This window comes from Xenopus laevis, chromosome 6L (assembly GCF_017654675.1).
Source record: "Xenopus laevis strain J_2021 chromosome 6L, Xenopus_laevis_v10.1, whole genome shotgun sequence".
NCBI lineage: Eukaryota > Metazoa > Chordata > Amphibia > Anura > Pipidae > Xenopus > Xenopus laevis.
This window is the reverse complement of record NC_054381.1, coordinates 93,243,909-93,256,277: the sequence shown is the minus strand read 5'-3', so window position 1 is coordinate 93,256,277 and position 12,369 is coordinate 93,243,909. Positions and strand designations below refer to the sequence as shown.

Here is a 12,369-nt window from a genome sequence, read left to right as displayed (position 1 = left end):
CCATAACAGTGCTGAGTCTTGTAGCAGAAGTTAAAACTACTCAACTGACATTGCAAGAATAATTAATGGAATACTTTCTCATTTCTAGTTATTATTATACGTTTATGTTATGTAAATTGGGTTTCAATGTAGGGGCTACAACTTAATGTATTGTAACAGAAAGAAATTTGCAATTAAACTTATTCTATCTTCATATATATTGATAAAACACAAGTAGTGCTGGCTTGCCATTTCTATTACTCTGTGCATTTGTGCCACTTGAAGTTATACTTTGGATATTACACATTTAGATAATCCAATTTTTTCTTTATTATAGATAGAAGACTGAGAAACTTTTCATTTGCACACCTGGATAAAAATCCTATACACACTTGAAAGCCTTTTAATCCTTCTTTCAGTCATGTTTTGTTGGACCATTAAACCAGTTAGGGCCAATTCATGTTTTTCTTGGTATTCTAGGTGCCGTATTCTTGATTCCATTACATCTTATTAGATATCACCTTCTTTATGAAATGATATCCTAGCTCACCATTATGAATTTTCTAATAGTATACCAGAAATAAATATTATTATCAGCTGCTGTCTGCTTAAGGTTTTTGTAAAATAATGTCTTTTATTCTTCCGATCATATTAACTCTGTAAGCAAGGCCAATAGACCTATTAAAGTTAAAATTTGATTATTTGATACATTTCTCAGCAGCATTAGGGAAATCCCACAAACTAATTTAGTAAATTTAGGAGTTACACTGAATTGAGTTATTTTGCCAACACAGTAAGATATTTGTACTGTGTCCTAACCCTGGCCTTATAAATAATGAGGCATGGGAAGTGTCCTGTAACATAGGAACATAGGAACATATAACATGAATGCAAATGGATACCCATTATGGATGCACATTTATATGGGCTGGTCTGTTATCATTAATTTGCATGTTGTATAATATTTCTTATAGCATATTGCTTGCAGATTGCTTGTAGCAGCGTCTGCGGTGCTCACATAGTGAGCAAACAACAACACCTGCTGAACAGAGTTACAATCCATAGGCTCAATAGGTAGTTGGCACCTGGCAGCAACATGTCCCTATCAACGTACTTGACCATGACTCTTTGTGGTAGCACAGAGCTGGGTTTCCCAGTAATTTAGGCCAGTCTAAAGCCTTTTGGTCAGCCCCTGTGTCCTGAGCAAACAACTTACTGGCTTTCCCCAGGGACCTTGCGAAAGCCTGTTTTGTGGCTGACTTGGGCATCAGTGAAGGGGGCAATAAGTTGTCTTAAGCACAAGGTGACCTTTCTTGCTGGTAGGTCCACTTGTGCACCAGTTTAGCTTGCACGGCTGACACCCAGACGTCGGAGTATCTCTGCTTTTAACTTGTTATAGTCTTTGTCATCTGCCAGGGCCAAATCAAAGTATGCCAATTGAGAGTCTCCAGTCAGAAAAGTGTTACCAGCCTTGCCCACTGGACCTTGGGCCAGGACTCTATGCCTTTCGGCAGTCTTTTTGGAACTACAGTGGTGTGAAAAACTATTTGCCCCCTTCTTGATTTCTTATTCTTTTGCATGTTTGTCACACTTAAATGTTTCTGATCATCAAACACATTTAACTATTAGTCAAAGATAACACAAGTAAACACAAAATGCAGTTTTTAAATGAGGGTTTTTATTATTTAGGGAGAAAAGAAATCCAAACCTGTGTGAAAAAGTAATTGCCCCCTGAACCTAATAACTGGTTGGGCCACCCTTAGCAGCAATAACTGCAATCAAGCGTTTGCGATAACTTGCAACGAGTCTTTTACAGCGCTCTGGAGGAATTTTGGCCCACTCATCTTTGCAGAATTGTTCTAATTCAGCTTTATTTGAGGGTTTTCTAGCATGAACCGCCTTTTTAAGTACATGCCACAACATCTCAATAGGATTCAGGTCAGGACTTTGACTAGGGCCACTCCAAAGTCTTCATTTTGTTTTTGTTCAGCCATTCAGAGGTGGATTTGCTGGTGCGTTTTGGGTCATTGTCCTGCTGCAGCTCCCAAGATCGCTTCAGCTTGAGTTGACGAACAGATGGCCGGACATTCTCCTTCAGGATTTTTTGGTAGACAGTAGAATTCATGGTTCCATCTATCACAGCAAGTCTTCCAGGTCCTGAAGCAGCAAAACAACCCCAGACCATCACACTACCACCACCATATTTTACTGTTGGTATGATGTTCTTTTTCTGAAATGCTGTGTTACTTTTACGCCAGATGTAACGGGACGCACACCTTCCAAAAAGTTCAACTTTTGTCTCGTCGGTCCACAAGGTATTTTACCAAAAGTCTTGGCAATCATTGAGATGTTTTTTAGCAAAATTGAGACGAGCCTTAATGTTCTTTTTGCTTAAAAGTGGTTTGCGCCTTGGAAATCTGCCATGCAGGCCGTTTTTGCCCAGTCTCTTTCTTATGGTGGAGTCGTGAACACTGACCTTAATTGAGGCAAGTGAGGCCTGCAGTTCTTTAGATGTTGTCCTGGGTCTTTTGTGGCCTCTCGGATGAGTTGTCTCTGCGCTCTTGGGGTAATTTTGGTCGGCCGGCCACTCCTGGGAAGGTTCACCACTGTTCCATGTTTTTGCCATTTGTGGATAATGGCTCTCACTGTGGTTCGCTGGAGTCCCAAAGCTTTAGAAATGGCTTTATAACCTTTACCAGATCTCAATTACTTTTGTTCTCATTTGTTCCTGAATTTCATTGGATCTTGGCATGATGTCTAGCTTTTGAGGTGCATTTGGTCTACTTCTCTGTGTCAGGTAGCTCCTATTTAAGTGATTTCTTGATTGCAACAGGTGTGGCAGTAATCAGGCCTGGGGGTGATTACAGAAATTGAACTCAGGTGTGATAAACCACAGTTAAGTTATTTTTTAACAAGGGGGGCAATCACTTTTTCACACAGGCCCATGTAGATTTGGAGTTTTTTTTCTCCCTTAATAACGTAAACCTTCATTTAAAAACTGCATTTTGTGTTCAATTATGTTATCTTTGACTAATAGTTAACGGTTTTTGATGAGCAGAAACATTTAAGTGTGACAAACATGCAAAAGAATAAGAAATCAGGAAGGGGGCAAATAGTTTTTCACACCACTGTATATAGAAACACCTCAACATTATCATGTGGTGTCATCTTTTGCTAAAAATGACTGGCCGTAATGGGGCCATCCACGCTGGGGGCCACACTCCATAATTTAGGGCTTTGTAGCCAGCTGCCGTACCACCTTCATCAGGATTTGTCGATCAGCCTCAGCCTCGTTTGGTCGATCGGACAGGTTAAAAGATTTCTGACGGCTGCGGGTAATCGCATTTATTGCCAATCGTACGATTTTCAGAGGGAGACTATGACTAGCTTTGGTAGGACATAACTTTTGTACGATTGCTGTCAGGGGCAGAACATCGTCTGATCTGGTCTTCTGTACTTTATTTGATCGGAATGGTAAGTGGCAGGTCGGCAGATGGGAAAGTCCGATCATACAATGATTCATATGATTGGATCTTTGCATCTATGGCCAGCTTTAGGAAATATGTGTTGTAACAACACCTCTACCGAGGTTAATGACTCACAATCTTCATTCATTATTCAACTGATCTACCCATTATTAAAAAGAAAAAATGTACTTTCTGCTTTCCTTTCTGTTTTTAGCTGTGTCATTTGTCTAACAGTTTTCCGTTCCCTGTTCCCCAAATTGTTTAATTTTCCACAACAGCATAAATACAAACTACTGAAAAATAGAGCAAAACTCTTTGTAGGGTCCACAATTTGGCATCTTTTATAAACATGTTTTAAAATTAAATATAAATCAGGGCCACAAGGATATCTAGACTCCTACCTAACCCCCCTAGCATTTGCAAGGTCTGCTTATAATATTGTGATTCCCACAAACTGTCAGTCTAGCATTCCTTTAATGGCTCATCTTAAAGGAGAATTCAACTCTTTAGCAAAAAAAAAAACCTATGACAGAGCTCTAACATTACAAATTACCTGTAAAATGCATTATCCAATAAGTGAAAATCAACAGTGCTATACTTTATCACAGGGACAACAGGGAAACGGAAGAATGGCAGTTTATGAAAATTAAAGAGAATAAACATTATGTAAATAGTAACGAAGGAAAGTATCAAAATGACAGAAAAAAACTTCCAACTGCTCTCTTGTTTTAAAGTATATGAATTAGTCAAAGCATGGCATGCACAGTGTCAATAGAAATGTACAAACACTGGTTGTAGCAATAATAAGGACTTACTTTGGATGTGTGAACTGATCAACCAGTGTCACTTTTTCAACCAGGTCTCCTCCAATACTTCGAACAAGATCATAGAAATCATTTTCCAAATAGCCCTCCTCAGGCAGCCAGAACGAGATGTCATTGGTCAAACATGGATACTTGCTAAGAGGCTACAAATGAAATAAAGTCATGTCAGTTCTAGGCAGCTAGGGGTGCACAACTGTATATAGAGACTACCAAACCGAACATATGTATTAGAGATCACCTATCTCCCTACTAATGCCCACAGTTCTAAGAAGATGGAAAAGTCACTATCCAAAACTCAAAAGGATCTATCCTGCAACCATATTGTTGTAAGAAATCTCCCTGTGGCAGCACAATACTGTAGTGCTTTACTTGAAGCCTATTTATATATATATATATATATATATATATATATATATATATATATATATATATACATATATATATATATATATACAGTAGTACATTTTCTTAACAACATATAGGTCCTCTTTCAATTTTGAATTGACTGCCAGAATGACATTTGTTTATGGTCAGCAGAGGACTATGTAAGATCTGTGTTATTATTTGTCATAAATATAGACGCATGTTTCGAAATAAAACTGGGCTGTGAGCCTGATTAGGCTGTTCTCAAATGCCAGACCCAAACACAGCCAGGCGCGGATATGTGCTGAGGTCACAAAGGCCCGGGCCCACGGCGGCAGAATAATAGGGGTGGCATGCCACCCAGCCGCATACCGGGGAGCAATGTTCCCCAGTTCTCCGGTGCAGGCACACCGTAGGGGGTTGTGCAGGCGGGCACTAGGACCGCACGGCCGGGGTCCCAGGACAGTGCGGCCTCAGGGGCAGCCACAAAATTTGCCAGGTTATTAAAGTTTGAACAGAATTTTGTGGTTTTTATGTGTTATTACATTACTTGTGTTATTACAAGTTCTCCCAAGAGACCTGCTTATCTCAGATTGTTACAAAAGTATGTATTCTGGGCTCTCTGCCAATACACTTTGTATCTTTGTTTCTGACTGTTTAGTGCAGGAGATCAAAGAGAGTCGGGACATTTCAGTAACAAATTCGGGGGTGTGGTCACGCAATGGGCATGGTCTTTTTGTCCCTTTTTCTATTTCTAAAATGTCGGGAGGTATGAGACTGGGATATTAGTTATACAATCCTGGCTACTTTGTTCTAAGTTTTGTTTTTCTGCTTCACTGTACATTAAAGTAAAAATTTTTTTATAAAGGCCCATTTCTGTCTCATAGATTTACTATCAACTAGGAACTAGTTATATAAGATTGATCTAATTTTTAACCCAAAATTAGCTGTACAAACACAGCTTAAGTTACTTCAGGTTTAAGCCAATCCCGACTTGAAAAGACTAATTTCAGCAAATGCACTATTACAACAGAGCTGCTATATTAGAAATCAGGCCCAGCAGAACTAAGAAAATAAAATGATGCAGGGCCTTTTTTATAGCAAATCACACTAACCCTCTTTCTATGCTCTAATATAGCTATATGGTAAGAGCAATGGACTTATTTTTCAGTCTGTATGAATAATGTTGTCACACCCTCATTGGACCCATGCTTTATAATTGAGAAATGTTCAATGTGAGCACAGTTTTTCCCTTTTGCAAATAATATGTATAAACAACGTGATTCAGTTAAGTACCCAAAAAAAACTGGCTGAAAAAACATGCTGAAATTGTATTTTGAAGAAGTCTCCGTAAGGATCTGCAAAGGCATATGCACTATTCATTGAGTTAATGAAATCCTCAGTGAACCAGAAAGCAAAATCAAAGGGATTTCACAACCTGTTTTATGAATAAACCTGTCAAATGAATTCATTTTCTTCAAGAGAGATGTTAAACAATATGAGGGAACTACCAAACACACGGCTGCCTGCCATATACTACTGTCTCAGGCTGCCATGCTGAATAATAAGCTGCAGATCATAGCTCCAAAAAATAACCAATGAAGGCAAAAGCAGAATAAATGTTTTGAATGATTACTTTTATATGCTGTTCACAAGCTCAAAACCTGTAGGGAAAAAACACAGGCTAAATCAAGAAAAGAACCTAAATGAATAACCTGCCTCCAGGGAAACAAATATTTTTACCCATTTATCACCTCCCTGTGTAACTGATCTTCTTGCCTGTTTATACATCTCTTTATACTCAACCAGGCTCTGTCCTGATTAATTAAGGGTAATATTACTTTGCTCAATGTGCAAAAACAGATTTACTGTAATCCTGCGATCTAGTGATGGGCCAATCTGACCAGTTTTGCTTGGCAAAAAATTAACGAAACAGCGAAAATTGCATTGAAGTCTATGGGTGACAATTTTTTTTTGACACACGACAAATTGCACAACAAATTTTTGACACGACCCATTTTGGGTGTAATTTTTGTGGTGAAACTTTGCGAAAAATTTTGTTCATCACTACTACTACTCATTTATAAAATGTATCTCTCAAGCAAAATAAACCATATATTTTCAGAAATACACAAACAAAACAGATAAACATTAAAATGTAATACTGACTGATTCTACAATATTGAAATCGTTTTGCTTCACTGGGGAAATAAAATGAAGTTCTGCATTGCAATAAGTGCATTATGTTCATTTGCAAAGAAAATAATGTCTGCTCAGGATTAATTTAACTGCTTGGGCAAGAAAATTCCCCAGATATTTTGCTGGATACAATTCCTGAAAATTCATCTCTAATGTGGCATAACAAATTCTTCTGAAACACTGTAATATAGGAAGCTTAAAGGTGGTCATTCTGTTATCCCTTCCAATTTAAAATGTTCAAGGGGTAGGAGGTATAAAAAAAGGGAAAAAAAATCATATGCAGATATTTCTGCTCCCATCTACACATAAAATGGGTCATATATTTATATTTTGTTTTTCATCCTTCCTTCTTAACCAAATCCCGAAAAAAACCCCAGTATTTTCTGGATAGTCTTTAGTTGAAAAGTGTATTAGACACATAACATGAAGGGATCAGATTTGGTTCTAAATTTAGACAGCAAACATGTTTAAGACATCGAAAAGCAATAGCTATTGTGCTCCAGGACAAAAGGACCGTCTTAATTTTATCTGCCATAGTGAAATATAGAGGATCTCAATAGGATAGATAACTCTATCAGATATATATATCCATCCACTAAATGTGTGATTGGATACAAAGGCTATTGCATAGTATAAAAACATTGTATTTTAAAAGACTATAATTAGACAATAATAATCCTAATCCTAGACAATTAAGTATTTGTGGCATGAAATAACAATACAGCAGTGAGAAGAATATAAAGTGTTACACCAGAAGCAGAAATGTACACAGCTGGTACTAAGTTCCAGGAAAGTAAATCCATTTATGGCAAAGCTGCTATTTTATAATACATCTGTATCCAAAAGTGAGGTATCAGGTTTTTGAACGCCATGATGCAGAACTACGAGAGCTCCCTATATACAAAGAGCATATTACAGTGTAAAATACATAAAACATCCAAGAAGTCTGTTTGATACTCGATATTCATAGTATTGCAAAACTATGTGGTACGTAGAGACCCCAGAATTAAAAATATAATAGTGAAACACTTTAATGGACAAAAGCAAGTAATACAACCTTTTAATAATAAAATCATTACAAAGCAAATTAAAACACAAAAAAATCATCACTCTCTCACTTTACAAACATAGATGCTACAGTAAATTGCACAAGTGCAGATGCCAGAAGTAACTGCTATTATTGTCTAACTTCTAGTAGACTACTTGTTGATTAGCTGCTTTTGGCAACTGCTCTTTAGCCATTTAAATGTGTGTAAATCAACCCTTGTGACGCTGATTGTCATAATCTCAGTTCAAATAGTCTAGCTGTGCATGGATTGATTTATAGCCAAAACCAAGCATCACAGCAGAAATATATCGCAATAAAAATGCAATAAAATTCAAGAAATAAAATTGTTATTATGCAGTGTGTGGGTTGTGGTTTTGTTTCCCCCTTACTCACTCCCCATCACTACTCCCAGGGTCAGACTGGGCCGATGGGACACCGGGAAAAATCCCAGTAGGCCCCGGCACAGTCAAACCTGTTTCCTGCCGCTGCTGATTCCAACCTCCCTACCGGCCCCAGGCACCGTCACAAGGGGTTGGGGCTCGAGCAGGCAGGAGCAGAGGAGGCTTTGCGGATGCCATGAGGGGCTGAGGCAGAAGCCCCTGTGGCCCGGGTCCCCCAGTCTGACGCTGACTACTCCTTCCTCTCTAGAATCAGAACATTTAAAGGGGAATAATGATCTCTGAATAGACTACCTAATTGCTGCTTTCATGTAAAGCTTAGAAAAAATATGTTTTGGGGTATATGCAATCTTAATAGCAAGAACTGTGCATGGGTCCACTAACATGTATTACATGTAAAGCGGCCCACAAACATACAGATAATACTGTATAATATTTGGTTTGGGTTTGGCTGCTCAACCAATAACCATGTTTTAAAAGAGAACTAAAGCTTAACTACAGAAGTAGGCTAGAAATGTTGTACATTATGTTTTTGGGTTCTGTACAAGCCCTAGGAAACCACAACCCTTTACCAGTAAATACAGTCATATGAAAAAGTTTGGGAACCCCTCTTAATTCTTTGGAATTTTGTTTATGATTGGCTGAGCTTACAAGGTAGCAACTTCCTTTTAATATATAACATATGCTTTATGGAAACAGTAGTATTTCAGCAGTGACAAAATTATTGGATTAAAAGAAAATATGCAATATGCATCATAACAAAATTAGACAGGTGCATAAATTTGGCCACCCCAACAGAGATATTACATCAATACTTAGTTGAGCCTCATTTTGCAAATGTAACAGCTTCTAGACACCTCCTATAGCCTTTGATGAGTGTCTGGATTCTGGATGGCAGAATTTTTGACAATTCGTCCATACAAAATCTCTTCAGTTTAGTTAAATTTGATGGACAGCCTGCTTCTAATTATCCCATAGATTTTCATGATATTCACGTCGGGGGACTCCAGAACATTGTACTTCTCCCTCTTCATAAATGCCTTTGTAGATTTCGAACTGTGTTTAGGGTCATTGTCTTGTTGGAATATCCAACCCCTGCATAACTTCAAATTTGTGACTGATGCCTGAACATTATCCTGAAGAATTTGTTGATATTGGGTTGAATTCATCCGACCCTTGACTTTAACAAGGGCCCCAGTCCCTGAACTAGCCACACAGCCCCACAGCATGATGGAACCTGCACCAAACTTGACAGTAGGTAGCAGGTGTTTTTCTTGGAATGCGGTGTTCTTCCGTCATGCAAATCGTTTTTTGTTATGACCAAATAACTACATTTTTGTCTCATCAGTCCAAAGCACTTTGCTCCAAAATGACTGTGGTTTGTCTAAATTAGCTTTTGCATACAACAAGCGACTGTTTGTGGTGTGAGTGGAGAAAGGGCCCCTTTGCCATCACCCTGCCGTACAGATGTTCTTTGTGCAAATTGCGCTCAATTGTAGAACGATGTACAGACACATAGTTACATAGTTAAATCGGGTTGAAAAAAGACAAAGTCCATCACGGTCAACCCCTCCAAATGAAACCCAGCATACATACACACAGCCCTCCATATTTTCACATTAATTATCTATACTATAGAGTTTAGTATCACAATAGCCTTTGATATTATGTCTGTCCAAAAAATCATCCAGGACATTCTTAAAGGCATTAACTAAATCAGCCATCACAACATCACCCGGCAGTGCATTCCACAGCCTCACTGTCCTGACTGTGAAGAACCACCTACGTTGTTTCAAATTAAGTTTCTTTTTTTGACCATCTGCAGCAAGATGTTCTTAAAGTTCTTTCGAGGTGATCTTTGGGTTGTCTGTAACCATTCTCACAATCCTCCGCTTCCGTATTTTTCATGGCCTGCCAGACCTGGGTTTTACAGTAACTGTGCCTGTGGCCTTCCATTTCCTGATTACATTCCTTATAGTTGAAATGGTCAGTTTAAACCTCTGAGATAGCTTTTTGTAGCCTTCCCCTAAACCATGATACTGAACAATCTTTGTTTTCAGATCTTTTGAGGATCCCATGCTGGCACTCTTGAGAGAGTCAAACAGAACCACAGCTTGCAATTGGCAACCTTAAATACATTTTCTCATGATTGGACACACCTGCCTATGAAGTTCAAGGCGTAACGCGTAACAAGCTAATCAATCCAATTTGGTAATGCCATTAATCAGTACTGAGCAGTTACATGCATTCAAATTAGCAACATTACAAATTTTTGCACAGCCAGTTTTTCACATTTGATTTAATTTCTGCTTCACTAAAAATCTTTGTTCAGAAAACACACCAGTAGCTCCCCATCTTCTTTTCTCCTGATTCACTGCACATGCTCTGTGCTACTGACGCTTACTGAGCTTAGGGGATGACTCAAAATATACAGTTCATAGAATATAAAGGTCACAATATAAGGCTGATTACCGTATATACTCGAGTATAAGTCGACCCGAGTATAAGCCGAGGTACCTAATTTTACCTACGAAAACTGGGAAAACTTATTGACTCTAGTATAAGCCTAGACACAACTACAGCCCTGTCTCCCAGCAGCGCACATTCTGCAAAAGCGACCCCCCCAGCGATCAACTGGACTTCTTTGCAAAGTTGATGGTGACAGAGAATTGCCAAACAGATTACTGTGTGCATTGTCCCACTGTCCCACTAACATGTGCAGAGGGTGCTGTTTGATATTGCCATCACTGTTAATCTTTGTATAACCAACAGAGGGCGCTGTGTGATATTGCAGTCACTGTTATTCTTTCATATAACCAACAGAGGGCGCTCTGTGATATTGCAGTCACTGTTAATCTTTCATTTAACCAACAGAGGGCACTGTGTGATATTGCAGTCACTGTTATTCTTCCATATAACCAACAGATGGCGCTGTGTGATATTGCAGTCACTGTTATTCTTTCATATAACCAACAGATGGCGCTGTGTGATATTGCAGTCACTGTTATTCTTTCATATAACCAACAGAGGGTGCTGTGTGATATTGCAGTCACTGTTATTCTTTCATATAACCAACAGAGGGCGCACTGTTATTCTTTCATATAACCAACAGAGGGTGCTGTGTGATATTGCAGTCACTGTTATTCTTTAATATAACCAACAGAGGGCACTGTGTGATATTGCAGTCACTGTTATTCTTTCATATAACCAACAGAGGGCGCACTGTTATTCTTTCATATAACCAACAGAGGGTGCTGTGTGATATTGCAGTCACTGTTATTCTTTAATATAACCAACAGAGGGTGCTGTGTGATATTGCAGTCACTGTTATTCTTTCATATAACCAACAGAGGGCGCTGTGTGATATTGCAGTCACTGTTAATCTTTCATATAACCAACAGAGGGCGCACTGTTATTCTTTCATACAACCAACAGATGGCGCTGTGTGATTTTGCAGTAACTGTTATTCTTTCATATAACCAACAGAGGGTGCTGTGTGATATTGCAGTCACTGTTATTCTTTCATATAACCAACAGATGGCGCTGTGTGATATTGCAGTCACTGTTATTCTTTCATATAACCAACAGAGGGCGCACTGTTATTCTTTCATATAACCAACAGAGGGCATTGTGGGATATTGCAGTCTCTTCCTAAGTAAACTGTTGGTATAGGAATGATTAAAAGTGACTGCAATCTCAGCTACTCGGGTCTGGTACCGCTGACCCGAGAATAAGCCGAGGTAGACTTTTTCAGCACATTTTGGATGCTGAAAAACTCGGTTTATACTCGGGTATATACGGTAGTAGTTAATACAGATAATTACTACATGGCAGCACAGAAACCAGTGCAACTAGCATCAGAATTTAATAATCAGCCTTGTAGAATCAGCTTATTTTACAGCCCAACCTCATTTTCTGTTTGATAATTTGCAAACTTTAAAGGAGAACCATACCCTAAAAATGACTAGACCTAAAAATGCCATGTTTTATATAATGAACTTATTGCACCAGCCTAAAATTTCAGCTTCTTAGTAGTAGCAATGATCCAGGACTTCAAACTTGTCACAGGGGGTCACCATCTTGGTAAGTGT

The 12,369-nt window shown here is 38.6% G+C and overlaps 1 protein-coding gene across 3 annotated transcripts in view; it reads right to left on the bottom strand.

The window, feature by feature from the left end:
• The window catches only part of fars2.L (phenylalanyl-tRNA synthetase 2, mitochondrial L homeolog), a 195,659-nt gene that overhangs the window by 48,410 nt on the left and 134,880 nt on the right, over nt 1-12,369 (bottom strand). For 2 of the 3 annotated variants that reach the window (XM_018267760.2, XM_018267758.2), the window contains one exon: nt 4,262-4,413. The exons of the other annotated variant lie outside the window; for it this stretch is intronic. In XM_018267760.2, coding sequence (XP_018123249.1) covers nt 4,262-4,413 — 152 coding nt within the window. The remainder of the gene's footprint in view (nt 1-4,261; nt 4,414-12,369) is intronic. 3 annotated transcript variants of the gene reach the window in all.